Source organism: Watersipora subatra, chromosome 5 (genome assembly GCF_963576615.1).
Source record: "Watersipora subatra chromosome 5, tzWatSuba1.1, whole genome shotgun sequence".
Taxonomy (NCBI): Eukaryota; Metazoa; Bryozoa; class Gymnolaemata; order Cheilostomatida; family Watersiporidae; genus Watersipora; species Watersipora subatra.
The window spans coordinates 33385495-33412007 of record NC_088712.1 but is presented as its reverse complement, the minus strand read 5'-3'; the positions used below and the strand labels follow the sequence as shown (position 1 = coordinate 33412007).

At 34.4% G+C, this 26513-nt stretch overlaps 1 protein-coding gene across 1 annotated transcript in view; it reads left to right on the top strand.

Moving 5' to 3' along the window:
• Positions 1–26446, top strand: part of LOC137396475 (uncharacterized) — a 41125-nt gene extending 14679 nt beyond the window's left edge. The window contains exons 4-11 of the mRNA XM_068082768.1: positions 4932–5044; positions 8668–8734; positions 13236–13336; positions 17612–17661; positions 17801–17909; positions 20099–20216; positions 22818–22927; positions 26309–26446. Of these exons, the coding sequence (XP_067938869.1) occupies positions 4932–5044; positions 8668–8734; positions 13236–13336; positions 17612–17661; positions 17801–17909; positions 20099–20216; positions 22818–22927; positions 26309–26381 (741 nt within the window). The 3' untranslated portion in view covers positions 26382–26446. The remainder of the gene's footprint in view (positions 1–4931; positions 5045–8667; positions 8735–13235; positions 13337–17611; positions 17662–17800; positions 17910–20098; positions 20217–22817; positions 22928–26308) is intronic.
• Positions 26447–26513: the final 67 nt, after the last annotated feature.

Here is a 26513-nt window from a genome sequence, read left to right as displayed (position 1 = left end):
TGGGACTAGTTCGTATTTGTAAGCCACAGGTTGAAATGTGTGGGTGAGATCGACAATTCAATTTGATCACTTGCTGCCATTTGTTTCTTAGACTATCAATGACGTCTAGGTCCCTTTCGCCGTGACTTTCACACTCGAATCCCAAGAAGAAGAAAATAAATAGGAAACAACCAACTTCACAACCAAAACTGTATAACCCTTACGCTGCCATAAACGCATTTATGCGTTTTCTAGGGGCCACTGCCACAAACACATTTTTGGACTTTCTCAGCAATTGCGTGGTAACCTGATTTTATTATTCGTTGACCACATAACCCACGGTCTTTAAGAGATTTATGGAATTGACTGTGTTGTCCGAAGATTTCTTTATAAAATCAGCCTAAACAACGAAGCAACTTTAAACTTTTGTTTGAGAATTTCTAATCTAAAAACGAACATTTTTCTGTGAGTTCATTAACTACCCCGCGCGAGTCATAAAACAGGTAGTTAGTTGTTGATGACGTAATAGCCAATTTAGATTTTTGTGATTATACAGATAATTAAAGTAGAACTTGAAAAAATACTGTATGCATATCATGAAGCAATATCGGCAATTTCGGTAAAATGGCTGGCACTAGGCCGGTAGCGAATTTGTATATGGTTGGCAGTGAAAGAGATAATGTGGTTGGACCTGATGAGGGTTGATATTGTCTTTGGTTGGTAATCAAATTCATCACTACAATAATTATTCTTCAATTTTATGACTTCACCTACCAGACTTTCATCCTCATCAGTTACAAATTCGGTGACTAAACTGATATAATCTTAATTTGCTTTGCCACGCTGCTCAGTCGGTGTATTAGCTATAATGAGTTTACCAGAAATTTCCCATTGATCCCAACCACAGACGAAAAATGCCTGCATTTCTATAATGACGATTTTATTGTGGATATCAATGAACAAAGCTATTTAACTTCGCTCGTTCGTTATGATAGTTTAGTTTCGCTCATTAAATTTTCGCGAGAGGATGACACCGCGAAAGTTAGATGCCACGAATACATAAGTGTCCTAGGGTAACTTACCTCTAACTTGTCAAATATCTCTAAATAAAATATGCATTGGGAAGCCGAGAGATCAGGGTTGGAAAAAATCACCGGTTTTATAAAAAAACTGCCGTTTTCATAAAAAAAACCAATAAACCAGTTTTTTTTGTTTAAACCGGTTTTTATGGTTTAAACCGGTTTTCATGGTTTATATCATTTGACCAAGGTTTTTGCAATTTCAAGTCTAATTAGCATCACTTACTACTGCTGCATGATTGAGTATTGAACATGCATACGTGGAATCATCTGTTAAACCATAACTGTTACGCACAATTTTTATCGTATTTTTTAGCTAAATCAGACACGCCGATTCCGATTTTGTACTGAAAATAAAGATTGGTCCACTAACCTTCAAAGTCATTAAGGCTTTTTTAAAGCGTTTCAATATCCGTCTCGAAAACAACACAATCGGCATTAAAAGCTCGCACATAAAATATGTCACGAAACCTAGCTTTTTCAGGAACAGAAGTTAGAGATGTTTAGTCCGATTTAGAATGATAGAGATGGGTGTCTTAAAACCCATTGTTATGTAAATCCAGCCTGTAAAATAATCTCAGTCTATTATGAAAGGTATGCGAACTATTTAAAATTGCTCGTAGCTTATTACATGATGTTTAAATAGGCTGAACGCCGACAAAAATTAGCTCCAAAAGCGCGGTTTCATCACAAGCTAGCGTTGTTACCGCGTTTTTGAGCTCATTTTTAAATATTCAATGTTAAAAGCTTATCTACCTTTCAGAAAAGACTGAGACTATTTTTAAAGCTGAATTTAGATAATAATGGATTTTAAAACACCCATCTCTATTATTCTAAATCGGTCCAAACATCCCTACTTAACTTCCGTTCCTAAAAAGCTAGGTTACATCACGGATTTATGGGCGGAGCTTGTTGTGCCGACCGTGTTGTTTCCGAGACCTATATTAAAACGTTGTAAAAAAGCCTTCATTACTTTGAAAGTTGGTGGACCAATCTTTTTTTTGAGTACAAAATTAGAATCAGCGTGTCTGATTTACCTAGTAGATGTAATAAAAGTTGTATGTGACATGTTGCATGTTATGGTTTAGTAAAAGCTACTGTATGATTTGCTGTGAGAAAAAGAAAAGAAAGGAAAATTTCAGAAATTTAAAATTTAATCAAACATGAATAAAGAAATACAGAGCAGAAATCGTATCACATAAAGTGAATATATCACATGCAGCTTTATCTATAAGCAGGAAATTTTAACCCCAGTGGTTGATTGTGTGGTAGTGAAGAGCAGAGCATAATGATCTACAATTGCTAAAATCGAAGCAAAGAATTGGTAAATCTGGTAGTAGTAGATACATTATGTGACTGAATATGTACTTAGGTATCGGTCATGCGATAAATTAATACAAGTTTCTCAGCTTTTTTTGTGCCCAGTCTATTTCTAACTTTTGAATTAACAAACCCAAATGTTAAGAATATCTGTTCAATGCTAGCACTCGAGTTGATTGCTGTTAGCAGGGTTTGTATCATGTTCAATACTGATAGCAATACTGGGGCACCTGATATTATGGGTTGTATCATGTTCAATACTGGGGCACCTGATATTATGGGTTGTATCATGTTCAATACTGATAGCAATGCTGGGGCACCTGATATTATGGGTTGTATCATGTTCAATACTGGGGCACCTGATGTTATGGGTTGTATCATGTTCAATACTGATAGCAATGCTGGGGCACCTGGTATTATGGGTTGTATTATGTTCAATACTGATAGCAATACTGGGGCACCTGATATTATGGGTTCATTATGGGTTCTACCTTTATTGTCAAAGTAGTAGTTGAAGGTGGCATTCAATTAGAGGTTTTACAGTATATATGTTTGTGTATATTGTGTGAGATGGCTATTTCAATATTAAAAATTTGAATTTGATGTTTCCATTTCATTTTAGGGCAGCTTTTAAGAGGAGTAGTCTAGGGAGCTGGGCAATTTGCAAATAGCAATATTATTTGCATTGAAAATCATCATGTTTTGTTTTATTCGAAAGCCAGAGTAGATTCGTCTATATCGTCCTGGTGCTGACTTATACCTTATACAGATATACCTTATACCTTATAGTAGATTAGGTGTCATTGTTTGACTGCCCTTTGATAGGGTTGCAAGCGCAATACCTCGCATTAATTAAGAATGTGTTAAGAAATGGGTAGTTGAATATGTTATTTTCTCTTAACTTGTAGCAGAAAATTTTTAATATTTTGTTTTCATTAAAAATGTGATTAAAAGTTAGTTTAAGTTTGCTGAATCTCGGTTTAGAAATGCTGAACTAGCGACATGGGAAGATTTGTAATCGCTGCAACAGAACACAGGAAACCTGGACTGATTAGCACTTAGAGACTAAGGATGTTCAGCCTGCTAACACACTCTTTTGCATTTTCGTTTAGGGTTATTCCAACACATAGTTTTTTTGAAATAATAACGTATATCAATGTTTCAAGTAACATTCAGAAGAGGATTACTCCAAAGTAATGAAAGTTGCAAAATGCTTGGACCTTTCAGACACTCTTTAATAGAGTTGTCTTTATTAGAGCTTTACTCATAATCTGTTTTACTGCTCAAGAATGTTCTGTTTACATCAAATACGCTATATATTTCTTGTTTTAGGTAACAATTTGTGAAATGTGAATTCTGGTTGTTAATCATGAACCTCCATCTTGAATGAAAGTTGTTTATCATGAACCTTCATCTTGAATGAAAGTTTTTAATCATGAACCTCCATCTTGAATTCTAGTTGTTAATCGTGAACCTTCATCTTGAATTTTAGTTAATCGTGAACCTCGGTCTTGAATTCTAGTTGTTAATCATGAACCACCATCTTGAATTCTAGTTGTTAATCATGAACCTCCATATTGAATTCTAGTTGTTAATCCTGAACCTCCATCTTGAATTCTAGTTGTTAATCATGATCCTCCATCTTGAATTCTAGTTGTTAATCATGTACCTCCATCTTGAATTCTAGTTGTTAATCACGAACCTCCATCTTGAATTCTAGTTGTTAATCATGAACCTCCATCTTGAATTCTAGTTGTTAATCACGAACCTCCATCTTGAAAGAAAGTTGTTAATCATGATCCTTTATCTTGAATGAAAGTTGAATAGAAGAGCAACAATGTGATAAATGGGTCGTTTAGTTGTTATTTTAGAGCAAAAGGTTTGTTTTGTTCTCAAGGGTTAAAAATATCTTTACCTTTTTATGTTGTCTGAACCTGTTTCCTTCACCTATTTATCTTCTCTAGATAGAAAATCACAGCTGGGTATTTTTGCATTAACTTTCCTTATTCAAAGGGTCGAGTTGATAACTCCACACGTGTTAAATTTTCAGATTCATCTGTAGGACGGCTTATATTCCGGTCATTGGTCAAATGAGACGTGCTAAACCACACGGTGGACCCATGGTTATCAACCCCTGTTTACTCCTAAACATGTGTTTATTACTTTATATATATGAATAGCTGATGGCCTCATTGTCCTTCGTATAATATCATTTATTTTCAAGTTACTCTTTTATCACAAAATTAAAAACTGATGAAGTGTTGGATAGCACTGGAAACAATTTTTAATCACTTTGCCATTTGAGCTGTAAAGACTCTTTTTAGCATCTTTAGCTTGCATTTCACTCGCAGTTGTATCAATCACAATAATTGACAATCACAATAATTGCATAGCAAATTATGAGCTGTCTCCTTTTACGTTTTAGCTTAAGTTGAGCAAGAGCAGGCAACTCCTGAAGTATTAATGTTCTGTCGTTGTTGTTAAAATGCTCTTTAACCTTTTGATCATCCAGACTTTTTACAGAAACCTTGTTGTTGTTTTCTTGTTTTGTAGGAAGCGTTCAACTATCCATATTTACATAGAATATATCTCACAAGGCTATATAACTCGATGGAATGTGATGTTTTCTTGCCAACCATGGAACTATCTCAATTTAAGCGTGTCCAGTACGTACTCTAACAAATAGTTTAATGATCTTTCCTCAGGTAGGAACTAAAATCTATTCATGGATAATGTAGGAGCTAGAGATTATTTGAAAAGGTTTTAGGTGTCTGCCACTATTGATAGCAAGGAATCTATAATTAGCAAATATTAACCCAACCAAGTATGACTGCATAATTACATTCCATCTTCTATAAGTATAAATCTCAGAGTTTGCCATCATCATCTATTGGTTCAAATGTCTACTTGTCCAGTTATTGCTATTAAAATCTTACATTGAAAAACTCACGAAGTGCTGGATTTGAACTCACAGAGATTGCAGCCACAAGTTTTTAACCACGCATTCAACCACCGAGCTACACAGTCCTTAGAATTCTAACGCTCTTATCATATACCGTATTCCCTTTCTCGATTGCACACGCTAACTGACGTATTAGTGGACACATTACGCCCATGGGTTACTTAGTCCTTGTTATAAAATATTTTTCGCCTAACTCGTAGAAATGCGATGCTTTTTCATCCTCGCCATACTAGGGCAAATTTGTTTTCCGTCATACGATATAAACAATAACTTCTCTCGCAATTAAAATTTGGCGATTGTTGTACTGATTACGACAAGTCAACAAAAATGTCAATATGCTATTTTGTCGCTCAGTTCTCAGTTCAGTGTTATCTGTTATGGTAAAAATGGTAAAAATGGATTCTCAAATAAAAAAGTGATGAAATTTTAAATAAAAGTTTAAAGTTTACTAAAATGCATGCAAAAGTCTCCTTTAAGTATTGTTTAGTAAACTGAATTCATTTAGGTTGGATTCAGCGTTTATGTTACACGTCGGTATGAAAAGTAAGAACTCTTCATGTAGTACATACACTATGTTTCCATGGTGTGCAGTACTGCGATGCAGCCCCCTCCGAAGTCGAGAGGATTGTACGTTTCCATGCTGCACAGTGGTTTTCAGCAAATTAGCCAGAGAAGAGAAATTGTATAAATCGAATCGCCTGATGGAAAAATTGAATCGATCATGGATACCGAACGTCAGAAACGGTCTTTTTATGCTTCTGTCATCATTATACTTTTATTTACAATACACATTCACAAGGTTTTACAAACCTCAACACAATTTTTACAAAGTAATATGTTTATAATAAGTAGTTTTTAAGTAATATGTTATTTAAACGTTACTTAAGGATTTGCCACCTAGTTTTCGAAAAGTGTTGGTATCGATAACAAAGTCTAAGAAATTAATCACCTCATCATCCTCGTTGGTGCAGACCATAATTAAATTTAGGTGAAAGAAGATCGTAAGAATAAAAAAAAACAAGATTAGCATGATAACATTTGTACTAGTTTATGGCCCTCGAAAAATCCATCTCCGTGGCATGAGAGCTATGCGCAGCCACTGCGCAATTGCTATTTCCTTGCTGGGAATTTGCACTGGCTTCGCACTGATCAGTGCGCAGTGAGTTCAGTGCAGACACGCCGTTTCCATGATTCGGAGAGGGCGCAACTCCGAAGCACTGCGCATCATGGAAACATAGTAATTGTAATGTTACATTATCTTGCAAATCGTAAATCATAACCACAAAATGCACTAAAGCTATTGTAGGTAACTATAGTTACTAAGTTTAACATATTGTTTTGTTACTATTTTTAATAATGATGATTTTGATGAGTTTTACCAGAAGGTGTTTGCATTATATAATTACTATGGGTTTCTAATCCACTCTATACGATATGTTCACCTTATGATGCCAACACTAAAACCAACTAAAATCATATAATTGTATACCCAATAATTTTTTCATTGTAATCGTAGCAAAACATTATAATTAGCCATTACTTGCTAATGATTAGACATTTATATTTAAACACCTATACAGTTTTATTTTCTCTCTTAATTTGTTTCAACAAAACACTCATTTCATGATATAAAATTTAAAGTTACAGTTGTTTGAAAAATTTTGAAAACCTTTATAGTTGTTTCATTTTTCTTCTTAATTCAATTGAACTGCACAAAAAACATTTTTCTCATTCAGTTAATACGCTAAAGTTATTGTAGGTAACTATAGTTACTAAGTTTAACATATTGTTTTGTTACTATTCTTAATGATGATGGTTTTTACCAGGAGATGATTGCATTAGATAATTAGTATGGGTTTCTATACCAATCTATATGACTATACGATAGTTTTAACTTATCATGCCAACACTGAAACAAACTAAAATAATATAATTATATACCATATAATTTTTGATTGTAATCGTAGCAAAACAGACTATATTAAGCCATTACTTGCTAATGATTTTACATTTAAACACCTTTACATTTTTATTTTCCCTTCTAATTTATTTCAACGGAACACTTCTTTCATGTTATGAAATTTAAAAGTTACAGCTGTTTGGGACAGTTTGAAAAACTTTACAGTTATTTTATTTTTTTTCTCAATTTATTTGAACTGCACAAAAAACCCATTCGTCATGATATGAAGTTTAAAAAATTAGAATAGTAATTGATGTATAAATATACATGTAAATGGTAGATGTTGTTATATGTTAACTGAAAGCAAATTTTTTGTCTAAAGACTTTTTTATTACCCGGGCAACACCAGGATTCTCTTAGTTTATTATTAAAACTGTACTTTGTTGAGGCATCACTAAGATAATTTGGTTTTTAAATAAAATTTGACCTATATTTGCATATCTCTGAATACAGTGAATAAAGTGTGGATAGCAGTGTGATTACAAGTGTGAATACGGTGTGATTACAAGTGTGAATACGGTGTGATTGGGAAACACAGACATTTAGTCTTGAAATATCGTGGTAGTCAGATCACCTCAAATGATAGAAAAAATATCGATACTTGCTGATGAAATCTACTAGATTTTTATGTTCATTTTTAAGTGCGACACTGGCTCCGATTTTAAGTGCGACACTGGCTCCGATTTTAAGTGCGACACTGGCTCCGATTTTAAGTGCGACACTGGCTCCGATTTTAAGTGCGACACTGGCTCCGATTTTAAGTGCGACACTGGCTCCGATTTTAAGTGCGACACTGGCTCCGATTTTAAGTGCGACACTGGCTCCGATTTTAAGTGCGACACTGGCTCCGATTTTAAATTCCGCAACAATATATAGTTTTGTAAGGACATTGTTGATGTCTCGTTGGTTTGTTGTAATATTGTGTAGAGGCTTTCGCATCTCCTAATTGATCACTTAAAATAGAAATATCTATGCGAGTGCTCTTTCTTCGCTATTTTGTGTAAAATACGACTGCTTGTCTTTCAAAATTGAGCATTTTGAGGGAAATAGAATTTGCAAGCAGAGGTTTAGGTGACTAAATGAGGGAAATAGAATTTGCAAGCAGAGGTTTAGGTGACTAAATGAGGGAAATAGAATTTGCAAGCAGAGGTTTAGGTGACTAAAACAGAATAAAGCACAAGAGAAGTCTTGTTTTATGATGTTGAGTTGAGTGTAACCTTTGCAAATCAAAAGCCCTGTTTTATGGTGACTAAATTGTCAATTATAATGAATATTTATCAAATATATAACAATGTTTGGATAACTCCCACATGCCACAGCCAGAGATTTGCTAGCTTTAGTATTATTAACTCTTACGGTTATTTTAGGCTAGACGGTGTTCCTGCTGGACTTCAAACTGAAAATGACATCAATTACGAATTCCAAGTCTATCAGGTACTAGTAGCTACTTAGTATATTACAAGTCTATCAGGTACTAGTAGCTACTCAGTATATTACAAGTCTATCAGGTACTAGTAGCTACTCAGTATGTTACAGGTCTATCAGGTACTAGTAGTTACTCAGTATGTTACAAGTCTATCAGGTACTAGTAGTTACTCAGTATATTACAAGTCTATCAGGTACTAGTAGTTACTCAGTATATTACAAGTCTATCAGGTACTAGTAGCTACTCAGTATGTTACAAGTCTATCAGGTACTAGTAGTTACTCAGTATATTACAAGTCTGTCAGGTACTAGTAGCTACTCAGTATGTTACAAGTCTATCAGGTACTAGTAGTTACTCAGTATATTACAAGTCTATCAGGTACTAGTAGCTACTCAGTATGTTACAAGTCTATCAGGTACTAGTAGCTACTCAGTATGTTACAAGTCTATCAGGTACTAGTAGCTACTCAGTATGTTACAAGTCTATCAGGTACTAGTAGCTACTCAGTATGTTACAAGTCTATCAGGTACTAGTAGCTACTCAGTATATTACAAGTCTATCAGGTACTAGTAGCTACTCAGTATATTACAAGTCTATCAGGTACTAGTAGCTACTCAGTATGTTACAAGTCTATCAGGTACTAGTAGCTACTCAGTATATTACAAGTATATCAGGTACTAGTAGCTACTCAGTATATTACAAGTCTATCAGGTTCTAGTAGCTACTCAGTATATTACAAGTCTATCAGGTACTAGTAACTATTCAGTATATTACAAGTATATCGGGTACTAGTAGCTACTCAGTATGTTACAAGTATATCAGGTACTAGTAGTTACTCAGTATATTACAAGTCTATCAGGTACTAGTAGCTACTCAGTATATTACAAGTCTATCGGGTACTAGTAACTACTCAGTATATTACAAGTCTATCAGGTACTAGTAGCTACTCAGTATATTACAAGTCTATCAGGTACTAGTAGTTACTCAGTATATTACAAGTCTATCAGGTACTAGTAGTTACTCAGTATATTACAAGTCTATCAGGTACTAGTAGCTACTCAGTATGTTACAAGTCTATCAGGTACTAGTAGTTACTCAGTATATTACAAGTCTGTCAGGTACTAGTAGCTACTCAGTATGTTACAAGTCTATCAGGTACTAGTAGTTACTCAGTATATTACAAGTCTATCAGGTACTAGTAGCTACTCAGTATATTACAAGTCTATCAGGTACTAGTAGCTACTCAGTATATTACAAGTCTATCAGGTTCTAGTAGCTACTCAGTATATTACAAGTCTATCAGGTACTAGTAGTTACTCAGTATATTACAAGTCTATCAGGTACTAGTAGCTACTCAGTATATTACAAGTCTATCAGGTACTAGTAGTTACTCAGTATATTACAAGTCTATCAGGTACTAGTAGCTACTCAGTATATTACAAGTCTATCAGGTACTAGTAGCTACTCAGTATATTACAAGTCTATCAGGTACTAGTAGCTACTCAATATGTTACAGGTCTATCAGGTACTAGTAGCTACTCAGTATGTTACAAGTCTATCAGGTACTAGTAGCTACTCAGTATATTACAAGTCTATCAGGTACTAGTAGTTACTCAGTATATTACAAGTCTATCAGGTACTAGTAGCTACTCAGTATATTACAAGTCTATCAGGTACTAGTAGCTACTCAGTATATTACAAGTCTATCAGGTACTAGTAGCTACTCAGTATGTTACAAGTCTATCAGGTACTAGTAGTTACTCAGTATGTTACAAGTCTGTCAGGTACTAGTAGCTACTCAGTATGTTACAAGTCTATCAGGTACTAGTAGTTACTCAGTATATTACAAGTCTATCAGGTACTAGTAGCTACTCAGTATATTACAAGTCTATCAGGTACTAGTAGCTACTCAGTATATTACAGGTCTATCAGGTACTAGTAGCTACTCAGTATATTACAAGTCTATCAGGTACTAGTAGCTACTCAGTATGTTACAAGTCTATCAGGTACTAGTAGCTACTCAGTATGTTACAAGTCTATCAGGTACTAGTAGCTACTCAGTATGTTACAAGTCTATCAGGTACTAGTAGCTACTCAGTATATTACAAGTCTATCAGGTACTAGTAGTTACTCAGTATATTACAAGTCTATCAGGTACTAGTAGTTACTCAGTATATTACAAGTCTATCAGGTACTAGTAGCTACTCAGTATGTTACAAGTCTATCAGGTACTAGTAGTTACTCAGTATATTACAAGTCTGTCAGGTACTAGTAGCTACTCAGTATGTTACAAGTCTATCAGGTACTAGTAGTTACTCAGTATATTACAAGTCTATCAGGTACTAGTAGCTACTCAGTATATTACAAGTCTATCAGGTACTAGTAGCTACTCAGTATATTACAAGTCTATCAGGTTCTAGTAGCTACTCAGTATATTACAAGTCTATCAGGTACTAGTAGTTACTCAGTATATTACAAGTCTATCAGGTACTAGTAGCTGCTCAGTATATTACAAGTCTATCAGGTACTAGTAGTTACTCAGTATATTACAAGTCTATCAGGTACTAGTAGCTACTCAGTATATTACAAGTCTATCAGGTACTAGTAGCTACTCAGTATATTACAAGTCTATCAGGTACTAGTAGCTACTCAATATGTTACAGGTCTATCAGGTACTAGTAGCTACTCAGTATGTTACAAGTCTATCAGGTACTAGTAGTTACTCAGTATGTTACAAGTCTGTCAGGTACTAGTAGCTACTCAGTATGTTACAAGTCTGTCAGGTACTAGTAGCTACTCAGTATGTTACAAGTCTATCAGGTACTAGTAGTTACTCAGTATATTACAAGTCTATCAGGTACTAGTAGCTACTCAGTATATTACAAGTCTATCAGGTACTAGTAGCTACTCAGTATATTACAGGTCTATCAGGTACTAGTAGCTACTCAGTATATTACAAGTTTATCAGGTACTAGTAGCTACTCAGTATGTTACAAGTCTATCAGGTACTAGTAGCTACTCAGTATGTTACAAGTCTATCAGGTACTAGTAGCTACTCAGTATGTTACAAGTCTATCAGGTACTAGTAGCTACTCAGTATGTTACAAGTCTATCAGGTACTAGTAGCTACTCAGTATGTTACAAGTCTATCAGGTACTAGTAGCTACTCAGTATGTTACAAGTCTATCAGGTACTAGTAGCTACTCAGTATGTTACAAGTCTATCAGGTACTAGTAGCTACTCAGTATATTACAAGTCTATCAGGTACTAGTAGCTACTCAGTATATTACAAGTCTATCAGGTACTAGTAGCTACTCAGTATATTACAAGTATATCTGGTACTAGTAGCTACTCAGTATGTTACAGGTCTATCAGGTACTAGTTGCTACTCAGTATATTACAAGTCTATCAGGTACTAGTAGCTACTCAGTATGTTACAAGTCTATCAGGTACTAGTAGCTACTCAGTATATTACAAGTATATCAGGTACTAGTAGCTACTCAGTATATTACAAGTCTATCAGGTTCTAGTAGCTACTCAGTATATTACAAGTCTATCGGGTACTAGTAACTATTCAGTATATTACAAGTATATCGGGTACTAGTAGCTACTCAGTATGTTACAAGTCTATCAGGTACTAGTAGCTACTCAGTATATTACAAGTATATCAGGTACTAGTAGCTACTCAGTATATTACAAGTCTATCAGGTTCTAGTAGCTACTCAGTATATTACAAGTCTATCGGGTACTAGTAACTATTCAGTATATTACAAGTATATCGGGTACTAGTAGCTACTCAGTATATTACAAGTATATCAGGTACTAGTAGCTACTCAGTATATTACAAGTCTATCAGGTACTAGTAGCTACTCAGTATATTACAAGTCTATCAGGTACTAGTAACTACTCAGTATATTACAAGTCTATCAGGTACTAGTAGTTACTAAGTATATTACAAGTCTATCAGGTACTAGTAGCTACTCATTATATTACAAGTCTATCAGGTACTAGTAGTTACTCAGTATGTTACAAGTCTATCAGGTACTAGTAGTTACTCAGTATGTTACAAGTATATCGGGTACTAGTAGCTACTCAGTATATTCCAAGTCTATCAGGTACTAGTAGCTACTCAGTATGTTACAAGTCTATCAGGTACTAGTAGTTACTCAGTATGTTACAAGTCTATCAGGTACTAGTAGCTACTCAGTATATTACAAGTCTATCAGGTACTAGTAGCTACTCAGTATGTTACAAGTCTATCAGGTACTAGTAGTTACTCAGTATATTACAAGTCTATCAGGTACTAGTAGCTACTCAGTATATTACAAGTATTCTGGTACTAGTAGTTATAGTTATATAGTCTATAGATATACATATAATATTCTCTGACTTTTGTTGATGAATAAGACAAGGACGTAGCTTCTGATTTCGCTCGTTTGCTTTAGCTCATCTACTCGTCGCATCATTGTTCAAGTTATTACAAATAAGATCTATACTAAACATTTTTAGAGAATGAAGGACATGGCTATGAATATATCTATGATGGCAGCGATGTGCACGAGTAATAGAGGGATCGGTCTTGGTCTAAACCTGCCTTGGCCTAAGCTGCAGTGAGTTATTAGATATAGATATTGCAAATAATCAGATCAATTAATTGACTCCATATCACTCAATTCATTGATGTATGGAAAGTAGTTAGTTGGTATGTCGAATTATGGTTGACAGACATGTTATAACTTGTCAACTGAGGCATGCTGAAGAATTGGGTCGGTTGTTTGGTTGGTTTAGTATTCCGTGTTCAAAATAATGTCACTTGAGATTTTAGGCAAACTTACGGTTAATCGAAGAAATCCAAATGTTATCATTTTTTAAATGTTCAAATTATTCGTGTTAATAAGATAGTTTTTCTCTTGAGAATAAACTGAGCCTCATAACATATGCGCACTGAAACACTTGCCATCAAGTCTTCTTTATGCTTTCATTGTCCGCTGACCATCGCTTCTTTTGATCAGTACGCAATCCTCTGACCCAATCCTCGATCTTTTCTGGCATCTCATAACTTCTCTGAAATTGATTGTGTGGAGGTTTAAGGAGACTAAATGCAACCACAACCACCTTATATTTGTAGGTTCAGTCAGTCACTTATATAAATATGAAATATTTGGGTTCCTGGCCAATCAAAAATTATTCAATATCATAAGTTTGAAAAATCGATTAGTCGTGTATAGCTGGTAAATCTTTATAGTTTATTTAAGCAAATATTCATACATAGGAGTTTAATTCATGATAAATTCATAGCTGCAGATATCCTTCTAAAGCTGCAGATACCCTTCTAAAGCTGCAGATACCCTTCTAAAGCTGCAGATATCCTTCTAAAAGGAAATCACCCTTTAGCTCAGTTGCAACGACAATCTCTTCCTCGACAACATTCAAACAAAGCCGTTTCGGTTTTACCTTTGAGTTGAATAAAATTTAGTGCATGGAATAAAAGTAGGAATTCAGTAATGCATATTACAGTGGATGTATTACAGTGGGTGCATATTACAGTGGATGCATATTACAGTGGATGCATATTACAGTGGATGCATATTACAGTGGATGCATATTACAGTGGATGCATATTACAGTGGATGTATTATCAGTCAAACTGTTTGCTTACAGTGCAAATTTATTAACACAGAATTTGGCTGAATTTTAAGAAGAGATTATCTGCTAGTGTGCACACAGCTTTGCTGTGACTGGCAACTGTTAATGGTTCAAAGTCAGTTTAGCTTTGACAATTTCAAGGTTTTGGATTATTGAATAACTAAGAGGCAAATGTTCAAATGTCAGATAACTGGACACGATGACTGGATTCATTCCAACAATTCGTCTGCTGTGACGTGGCGCCATCTGATTTAATTATTCATATTTGACAGTTTGTGATGAACTGGCTATTGTAAAGCAAATGCATAGTACAAATTATATATGAATATATATAATTGTAGAATATATGTAGAATATTATATTATAGAATTATATATATAATATATATATGTGAATTTAGCCTTCGTGAATTTGAGAGCTAAAGCTGCGTCTTTAAATGGCCTTGTGTGAGTAAGTAGGTCATCAGAGAGAGGAAGACGTGAGCAACTGATCAAATGCATAGCTTGCAGGCCTAATTAATCACCTTTTTTGCAGCTTTCACCTTCTTCCTTTTGCTCCATATGGTTGTATTAGTCAAAGGTGAGTTTTTTTAGGTTGGATCAGCTTGGCATTAGTCAGATATGATGCAAACTTTTCGTTTGGTTCAGAATAGAGAACAATAATATAAAACAGTTGTCTACCCTTTACTTTTTGAGAAAATGCAAGAGAAGGCAAATTTCCATTTTTGTTTGTTAGTTTTAGATAATCAATTCATTATATGTTTATGTTTATACCCTTGTCACCAAAATGTTCACTGAACTGGTCGTGAATGTGCCCAATATAAAATTTGTACCATATTATCATGGCATGACAACTCCTACGAACTTGTGTTTTTTCGCTACTCAGTTAAAAGATCAATTTTGCAATTAAGCACCATTTTATTATATGCAAGACATTTTAAAAACCTCTTGTTGCCAGAATCTACATGGACATCATTTTAAAGATGTGGTTGCGTCAAATTTGAGTTGATCTTAAAAGAAAGCATTTTTTTCTCTATCAGTTGATATGTTGTTTGTTGCGTTAGGCGATCTTATTGCCAAGATATTTGAAGATTAAAATCGAAAAAATCTGATCGCGGTAAAAACGCTCAGGTCAAAAAAACATGCCCAGACTTGCCCAAAATGATGTCACGCGTTATACAACCTGTCTCTATCTCTCGTATTCACATCGGCTATTTGCAATAAAAGTCTAGTCCTACGCGGCTCTATTGGCATATATCTTATTTTGTATTTGCTCATGTTGGCTAGAATAAAATTTTAAATCCAGCTACAGATGCATTATTATGAATGTTTCAAAGGCATCAAATAACGAAAATTGAAAATTTGTTCTACTCACTTTCTCCAAATGTTGTGTAAACATTTGGGTACCGACTACCAATTCTACCGGTCTACTGTAATTCTCTCAAGCTAACTATGTTGAATAAGGTCTTTGTATCAGCACAGTTCCGCCGCTACCCATACTAACGATATACAGCCTCCCATAAGTCCCGCCCACCTTATGTCCATCGCCTATCCTTGGGGCGGGGCTGTATATCATTGCCTACACCGACTATAGTACTAGTTTCTTACTACCGAAGTAAGCAAGCCGCGTCTTTGGAAAGAATATACATAGGGATAGAGTTTTAAGGATGAGAAGTCTGCTGCAAACTGAATTTGAACTCACATTCTCCAGTTCTGCAGACATCCATATCCAATTCACTACAATATTCTGCAAATCATGTTTTGCATTATCTTCAACAATATTATTTTATTATATAGTTTTTACAAGCAAAAATATTTTCATCTCGGCATAAAGCTTTTATTAAAAATATTCATCAAGTCGTGGCCACTCACATAGTTTTGGCTGATACAATAAGACAAATTCATCTACTGCAACAAACTCAAACAAAACATCATGGTTTATGCAGCACACATTCAAGTCTCTCTTTCCCTTTATGGCAGTTTCCACACTGATAAAGCTGCTTCGGCTGGTGGGACGACATAAACATTCTGTAATCAGTAAAAGAAATGCAATAAATATATGTCATTCATAGATATGTCATTCTAAAGCGTATCTACTGAAAGCTTTCAAATTGGGAGTTTGATAGATTGCGAGTGTAATGTTAAAAACGAATAAATGTTTAACAAAGTCACAAGTACGCCAAGCCAACGATTCGAAGCTTTGGTTCTGGAAGTTAAAGATTTGCATTGATCAATCGATTTTCTTCACTTTCTACAAGTGAAAAGTGAACATCTAAAGTCAAATCATAAATCTTATTTACTAGATAAAACTGCCAAAGAAAATTGAAGCAAATGTAGCTAGGTGAACCGATAAAAAATATAGAACGATGATTGGTGATAGCAAAAAGTAATAATTTTATTAATTAGTACATGTATTAATGAGTACTAAAATATTACCTTTAGTATATTCATCAATCCAAGTCATTGTATTGCTAGATGCTAAAGATTAAAAAGAAGCCGTCAAGAACTCACTGTACATACGTATCTCGCACGCGCAGGAAATTACATTTTAGCCTCAAGCAGGAAAATATAATCTCAACAGGAGACTCTATAGGAGACTCAAAGTAAAAGATAAATTTACCTCCATTCTCCGATCTTCCTCCGTAGAACTTTAACTACCTGATGCCAAGAAAACTCGGAGTCACCTTCGCAGTAACTTGACAGCAATTTTTACAATTATGTTGTTTGCCAATAAAACGTGTCGATCAAGTAATTCATTAAAGTAACAATGTTAATTAATTTAGTAAATATCGATGTCCATGCGATTTAATAATAGAGTAAAATCCTTAAGTTTGAGATCACAGATAACACATTTTACGAGTGATAACATTTATTACGGCCTATATAAAAATTTCGCGCTGATGATTGGCTAAGGAAGCGACCTCATATTTATCGCTCGTGGTTTCTTTTCAGATGTATTACTTGTGACGTCACGAAAGAAGCAACCGCTGGAACGTGAGCTTTTTAAAAGAGGGCCTCATTCAAATGCATATATCTCTGGACAGTGTTGGTCTACAAAGACATAAAATGGCATCAAATTGTAGCTGATGTTTTAGCCTTTTATTGGTTTTAATTTCATTAAATCGAATTTTTTGACGCAACCACATCTTTAACTGTATTACACATTTATATCTGCACACTGTGTGGCAGTTTACATTTAAATTGCTCGTTACATTGTATGCATATTATTATCATTTTTAGGAAAGACTATGAATATTACATAACGCTAACAAGTTCTACCTCCACACCAGGTAAGACCATGTATCTATCTACTCCCATATATAATTTTATGGTTAGCATTGAAGTTTTCATTCCAATTTAAGATTATTCCATGCATTTTGTATTATGTGATTAATAGATCTTAACATTTGAGCAATGGGTCTACTGCAGGTGGTCTTGTAGCAAATATAAAAGGGAGACGGACGTTTGAGTCAAGCAGTGTGCAGGAGTTGTCTCGAGCTTCTGTATTGACCATTGTTTTATCCAGCTCGTCAGACAGGTGTGTGAAACTTGGCAGAATATTCTCAAATCTCTATATGCACAGTTCTATTCTTTCAATAAGACCTGTTTTCTATGTTGTAACCCTCTTATAATAGAACCAATACTCATATAACGACACTCTGTATGTTATAACCCCTTTATATTAGAGCCAATACTCATATAAGAACACACTGTATGTTGTAGCCCTCTTATAATAGAACCAATACTCATATAAGAACACTCTGTATGTTATAACCCTCTTATAATAGAGCCAATACTCATATAAGAACACTCTGTATGTTATAACCCTCTTATAATAGAGCCAATACTCATATAAGAACACTCTGTATGTTATAACCCTCTTATAATAGAGCCAATACTCATATAAGAACACACTGTATGTTGTAACCCTCTTATAATGGAACCAATACTCATATAAGAACACACTCTGTATGTTATAAACCTCTTATAATAGAGCCAATGCTCATATAAGAACACACTCTATGTTATAACCCTCTTATACTAGAACCAATACTCATTTAAGAACACTTTGTATGTTATAACCCTTTTTTGCTAGAGCCAATACTCATATAATAATAATACTAAATTAACATAATAATAAAATAGTGTATAAATTAAGTCGCATAATAATAAAGTAACGTTTTAATATATATTAATAATAAAGTAATTATTAATAAGTGCTGTTATTTTACCTTTGAGACACACTAATCCAAGTGCAGGCTAGGCATTGCGTAAAGTCGGAGGTTGCAGTAGTAGAAATACACAGCATAACTTACCCGAACTTGCACCAGTTGAACCTTTAGCTAACTTATTTTATATACAGTAAGTCTTCGACTTACGACCGCGTTTGGACTGGCCGGTCGTAATACGGATTGGACATACGTCAATTCTGTATATTCAATCGATTCTGATGCAACTTAAATAAGTTTACCATACTAAGTAGTAAGCTGTAGTTGTACCTTAAGTAGTACACTGTAGTGCACTTTGTGGTTGTGATCTGCAAGATAATATAACATTACAATATACTAAGTGCAGAGTTCTTACTTTCGAAACAGACGCGTAACATAAACCCTGAATCTAATCTAAATAATTAACATTACATGCAAAACGTACCGTGGAGAGTTTTTACTTTCATGACAGGCGTGTAACATAAACTCTGAATCTAACTTAAATGAATTTCTTTTACTAAACACATGCTTGAAGGAAGCTTTAGTATGTATTCGGTGAACTTTAAAGTTTTAGTGGAGACTTCAACATTCATCTGTTTGCAATTCCACTTTCACCATCACGGAAACCTGAACTCTGAACCCTGAACTCCATGACAAGCAACGTATATCTCTTAATAATGTATTTAATCAGTACACAAATCACCAAATTTTAACTTCGAGAGAAATTATTGTGGATATCGTCTCGTAGAAAACTTTTGCCCTAATGAAAAAGTTCTACATAAATTAATGAAGATTGGGTTTTGCTGCACCTCGCACTGAGTTGCCTGACCTTCCCGCGGACGTGGTCATAAAGTCGGGGGGACGACATACTATATTGTTTACATTTGACGGTTAACTTTTTTACCGGTTGTTTTGCTTAGAATGCTGTTTTGAGTAATTTGAAGGTTCTTCTTTTGAAGTCTTTGAAGTTCGAGTCAAATATCTGCTCTAATTTCATGTCATATATGTGGACGATGTGAATGCTGAGCGACTGTAAGGGGAGGTTTCGGCTAAGCCATTTTGGAAATAACACCTGAAAATGATTCACGCATTGTATTATGGTAATAGCGAACTAATTTCTATTTTAATTCTGCCTTATTGTTTAATATTGTGTTATACTTTAATATGCTTTATATTGTAATATATTGTATTATAGCGCATATATATAATAATAGTTATTGTGCCTCATAATCTAGCTAGAAAATTCAACTACATAGCTGGAAAGTAATTTTACACGTTTGCATTTGTAATGGCTTCGCTTTTGAAATGAATATTTTGTTAGTTGTTCCCCCAGAGATTTGATCCTAGAGAAGATGAAGTTTCAATGCATATTTGTAACTATCAACCAATGATTCAATTTGAAATGCAACTTTTTTTGCTGCTCATTTTTAATGGGTGTGGTCATAGGAAAACTAACCGTTGCAGTAATAACATGTACTGGTCTTGTTTTTGTAGCTTGTTTTATTTGATTGCTGTGCAGGGTACCTAACCATCCTACCCATCTCGTTGCATCTTCAATGGATGAAGCTCTCCAATTGTGCAAGCAGAATGAAAGAATTGAAAGTGTTTGGATAATGGGAGGTCAGGTTCCCTTCCAGGTATCGTACAGTTTGTATACTTCTGTCAAATGTTGGGTCAGGTTTCCTTCCGGGTGTCATACAGTTTGTATACTTTCGTCAAATGGAGGTCAGGTTCTCTTCCAGGTATCATACAGTTTGTATACTTCTGTCAAATGTGGGTTCAGGTTTCCTACCGGGTGTCATACAGTTTGTATACTTTGGTCAAATGGAGGTCAGGTTCTCTTCCAGGTATCATAGTTTGTATACTTCTGTCAAATGGAGGTCAGGCTTCCTTTCAGGTATCATACAGTTTGCATACTTTTGTCAAAAGGGGGTCAGGTTTTCTTCCAGTTATCATACAGTTTGCATACCTCTGTCAAAGGGGGGGTTAGGTTCCTTTCCGGGTTTTGTGCAGTTTGTATGCTTTTGTCAATTTCATTTTAATTGAAGTTGTTCTGTGAGTAAACTTTTCTTATGTTTGGTTTTGGAAAAGTTTTTGCAAGACCTCAAGTATTTGTAAATATTGATTCTCATGCTTTCTACGTTTGATATGTAAATTTTAGGGTCGGTACATTAAAAAGAAGCAGTTTTAAAACTGGGAGTCAACTTAGCTCAAGTATTAAGAAGTCATCGTTGTTAGATATTTCCCAATACAGTGCATCCTCAGGATACGATTACCCTGATATACGATTTTTTCACCGTGCGAAATGGAACATGATGGTCTTTTCATCTCACCATACAAATCTTTTTTCACTATACGAATTCAACAAGATTTTCCCCCGAGTTCAAATTTGGCAGTCGGTGTGCTTATTACGTACGTCAAAATAACAAAGACACCGAGATGCTGTTCGCCGAAAATATTTTCACAACGCATGAAAGAGACATGATGACCGATTTCTCTCATTCAGTTATTCTCATGTGTAAAATGGTAATATAACAGGTACGCTAAAAGTTATAGTGAAAGCAAAAACTGAAACTGATAAGGGTTAAGTGACAAAACTTTAGGGATAGAAAGTTAAAATTCAGTAAAACAGTTTAAAATACATACTAAAACTTAGCTTTAAGTTTGTGTGTATTTAGTAAGGTAAACTTATTTGAAGTGAATTCAAAGTTTTTGTTATATGTACGTCTGTCTTGAAGGTAAGAACTTTCTACAGTACGTAGTACTGCTCATAGACATTGTAACGTTGCATTTTAATGAAGATCATAGCCAATAAATACACTAAATATTATAAAGTTACCGTAGATAATTATAGTTACTAAGATTAAAATACTGTTTTGTTACTAATTTTCATTATGTACAGCACTTATATAAAATTTAGTATAATAGTATATATAAAAATAGTATATATTTTGACGATTTTTACCAGGGGAAGTTTGCGTTATATAATTACTATGGTTTCTATACCCCTACATATAACTTTTTCACCATCCGATGCCAATCCCGGAACTGATCAACATCGTATCCTGAAAGTGCACTGTAATCCATGTATATAACCATATAATAAAACATATTCTTAGAAAATAATCTATTCTCACAAATGTTGAGGTCATATGACGCCTTCTGAATATTCATGGAATGTTGCAATGTTGAGGTCATATGACGCCTTCTGAATATTCATGGAATGTTGCAATGTTGAGGTCATATGACGCCTTCTGAATATTCATGGAATGTTGTAATGTTGAGGTCATATGACGCCTTCTGAATATTCATGGAATGTTGCAATGTTGAGGTCATATGACGCCTTCTGAATATTCATGGAATGTTGTAATGTTGAGGTCATATGACGCCTTCTGAATATTCATGGAATGTTGTAATGTTGAGGTCATATGACACCTTCTGAATATTCATGGAATGTTGTAATGTTGAGGTCATATGACGCCTTCTGAATATTCATGGAATGTTGTAATGTTGAGGTCATATGACGCCTTCTGAATATTCATGGAATGCTGTAATGTTGAGGTCATATGACGCCTTCTGAATATTCATGGAATGTTGCAATGTTGAGGTCATATGACACCTTCTGAATATTTATGGAATGTTGTAATGTTGAGGTCATATGACGCCTTCTGAATATTCATGGAATGTTGTAATGTTGAAGTCATATGATGCCTTCTGAATATTCATGGAATGTTGCAATGTTGAGGTCATATGACGCCTTCTGAATATTCATGGAATGTTGCAATGTTGAGGTCATATGACGCCTTCTGAATATTCATGGAATGTTGCAATGTTGAGGTCATATGACGCCTTCTGAATATTTATGGAATGTTGTAATGTTGAAGTCATATGATGCCTTCTGAATATTCATGGAATGTTGTAATGTTGAAGTCATATGATGCCTTCTGAATATTCATGGAATGTTGAGGTCATATGACGCCTTCTGAATATTCATGGAATGTTGTAATGTTGAATAATTAAAATGACCTATTTTAATTATAATAGATTAGAGTTCAGTAAGCTCTTATCGGTCAGACCAGTGATAGATGTTTGCTAGTTTAAACTAGTTTATACGCATATAGTGATATAATATATAGTGATATATTCACTTAGTGAAGTTACCAGTCATTATAGATCCACTCTTAAGCAGTCGGCTTCAGTTGCTCCTCCAATATAATCAAGGGTTTCATGATTTGCAGCTCGCGCTATCCATCCCAGAATGCACTCAATTTTATCTGACTGAAATTGATGGGGAATATATGAGTGATGCGTACATGCCGATGTTTGAGCATCTCTTCGTGCTCTCCAGGTACGTTGAATTTCAGCGTTTGTTTCCATTTGCTTTCATGGTTATTATATATCCAAATGCTTATAAGAGAATGTTGAAAATTAGCAAAACCTCTGTTGAAGTTAGACGAGTGTGAAAGGCAAAAGTAATTAGTAGATTGGATTAGTTTGTTAAAAGATCTCTGGAAGGAGAGTGTCTCAAGATTGATTCATTCTGGACATATTCAAGTTATAATCTATAACATTCATAATCTATAACATCTATAATCTATAACATCCATAATCTATAACATCTATAATCTATAACATCTGTAATCTATAACATCCATAATTTATAACATCTATAATCTATAACATCCATAATCTATAACATCTATAATCTATAACATCCATAATCTATAACAGTGAAATGCTGTGTTCACACCTTAAAACTTATGTTCCAACACAGACTTTGTTTAATGTAACCTCTAATAGAACACTACTATATAAGAAGGGGTGAAAAATACAGCGCCACCCTTTATTTGAACACCACCTCTATTAGCCTGCCACTTTGACTCTCCTTGATCTTTGCGAACCCATAATAGCTAGTGGTCACTAAAAAAGTGTCCAAAAATGGTACTAATAATGACTCAGTTACATCAATAATTAATTAATTCTTTTGTTGTAGCGGCTACCATGATTTTAGTGACAGTCTATCTGAGAAGATTGATTGTCACAATCATGAGAATTACGCTCCGATTTGAAGTCATTAAGGTCTAATTTCCATCCATTGTTTTCAGATTCATTCATAATGTGGTTTACAATTTTACCTGATGATTTTAAAGTTTTAATGAATAGTATGAATACTTTTCAACAACACCGTATGACGTAAGAGCAGCCATTTTTATGGCATATTCTAACATTGAGGGAGGCACGGAGGGTGACAGAGGACAATTTTTGAATTTTTGTCAAATTTTTTATATTTCAGATTTATGAAGCGCTGTAAGTGGTAGAATGTGCTCTTTCAACAGGTATGCAACGTTTAAAACGTCTTTAAACTTGAAAACGCCATGTTCATTTTCCAACTCCAAAACTTTACGGTTTTTTCTTTAAAATTTTGAAAGCAACATCATCAAAATACTTAATACTGTGACTGTGTCTGGTTAACAATGTCTGGTTAACAATCTTTACTCAAAGTGGCTCTTTGTTCAACTTCGTCTGATATACATACAAAAAGGTATAGTAAAGTTCTGAGACCGATCAGTGTCGATTCGCCCGAGGGAATGTGCAAAATACGGGCGACAAGAGCATTGCATCACTCATAAAGGGGTTAAATCTATCTTTCTAAACTTCTGACAAGCTAGTTGAGAAATACAGCGCCACCCTCTATGCGAATGTCACCTCTAAATAATTTCACTACAGTAGGCGCTCTTACAATGTAAATAATCTGTTCGAGGAACATTTACATTATAGGGCTTTATGTTATATGAACAGTAAAGTACATGCAAATTTCTTAATTCGTTCCAAGATTTTTACAAACTCACCCCCTGTGGGCATACAAAAAGGAAAAACTAGACTTAACTTAATTTCCTGACAACTTTTCTTTTTCTAATCAATTTCACTTGTTTCATAGACTGATTCATAGACTGTGTTTTATAGAGAGTGATTCATAGACTATGTTTCATAGACTGTGATTCATAGACTATGATTCATAGACTGTGATTCATAAACTATGATTGCAGTAGTTTTGCATCAAGTTGATGGAAAACGCACATCTTCAGCTCCTACATTCAAGTCCTCTAGCGCAAGGTTTTGGGAAAGAGATGTATTATACTGCTAGATAAGGTTATAGAAATAGGGGTGTATTATACTGCTAGATAAGGTTATAGAAATAGGGGTGTATTATACTGCTAGATAAGGTTATAGAAATAGGGGTGTATTATACTGCTAGATAAGGTTATAGAAATAGGGGTGTATTATACTGCTAGATAAGGTTATAGAAATAGGGGTGTATTATACTGCGAGATAAGGTTATAGAAATAGGGGTGTATTATACTGCTAGATAAGGTTATAGAAATAGGGGTGTATTATACTGCGAGATAAGGTTATAGAAATAGGGGTGTATTATACTGCGAGATAAGGTTATAGAAATAGGGGTGTATTATACTGCTAGATAAGGTTATAGAAATAGGGGTGTATTATACTGCTAGATAAGGTTATAGAAATAGGGGTGTATTATACTGCTAGATAAGGTTATAGAAATAGGGGTGTATTATACTGCTAGATAAGGTTGTAGAAATAGGGGTGTATTATACTGCTAGATAAGGTTATAGAAATAGTGGTGTATTATACTGCGAGATAAGGTTATAGAAATAGGGGTGTATTATACTGCTAGATAAGGTTATAGAAATAGTGGTGTACTATACTGCGAGATAAGGTTATAGAAATAGGGGTGTATTATACTGCTAGATAAGGTTATAGAAATAGGGGTGTATTATACTGCTAGATAAGGTTATAGAAATAGGGGTGTATTATACTGCTAGATAAGGTTATAGAAATAGGGGTGTATTATACTGCTAGATAAGGTTATAGAAATAGGGGTGTATTATACTGCGAGATAAGGTTATAGAAATAGGGGTGTATTATACTGCTAGATAAGGTTATAGAAATAGGGGTGTATTATACTGCTAGATAAGGTTATAGAAATAGGGGTGTATTATACTGCTAGATAAGGTTATAGAAATAGGGGTGTATTATACTGCTAGATAAGGTTATAGAAATAGGGGTGTATTATACTGCTAGATAAGGTTGTAGAAATAGGGGTGTATTATACTGCTAGATAAGGTTATAGAAATAGTGGTGTATTATACTGCGAGATAAGGTTATAGAAATAGGGGTGTATTATACTGCTAGATAAGGTTATAGAAATAGGGGTGTATTATACTGCTAGATAAGGTTATAGAAATAGGGGTGTATTATACTGCGAGATAAGGTTATAGAAATAGGGGTGTATTATACTGCTAGATAAGGTTATAGAAATAGGGGTGTATTATACTGCTAGATAAGGTTATAGAAATAGGGGTGTATTATACTGCGAGATAAGGTTATAGAAATAGGGGTGTATTATACTGCTAGATAAGGTTATAGAAATAGGGGTGTATTATACTGCTAGATAAGGTTATAGAAATAGGGGTGTATTATACTGCGAGATAAGGTTATAGAAATAGGGGTGTATTATACTGCTAGATAAGGTTATAGAAATAGGGGTGTATTATACTGCTAGATAAGGTTATAGAAATAGGGGTGTATTATACTGCTAGATAAGGTTATAGAAATAGGGGTGTATTATACTGCATTAAAAAGTAATTGTGGTGTATGACAAGATATTTACCAGTTTCACTCACATTTCTTTGTCTGATTGCAGGAAAGGGGAGACTATAATTGAAAATGGAGTGAAGTACAGATTCAACGTGTATAAAAGAAAAAGTTATAGCTAACCCAATTATACCTAATGATGAGGTTTATTTGTTGTATCAAAGTATAATGTATTTGCATTGCCATTTAAATGACCGTTTCTTAACTTTTTCACTTTTGTTCTGTTATATAGATTTTTTTCATAATCTGTAGTT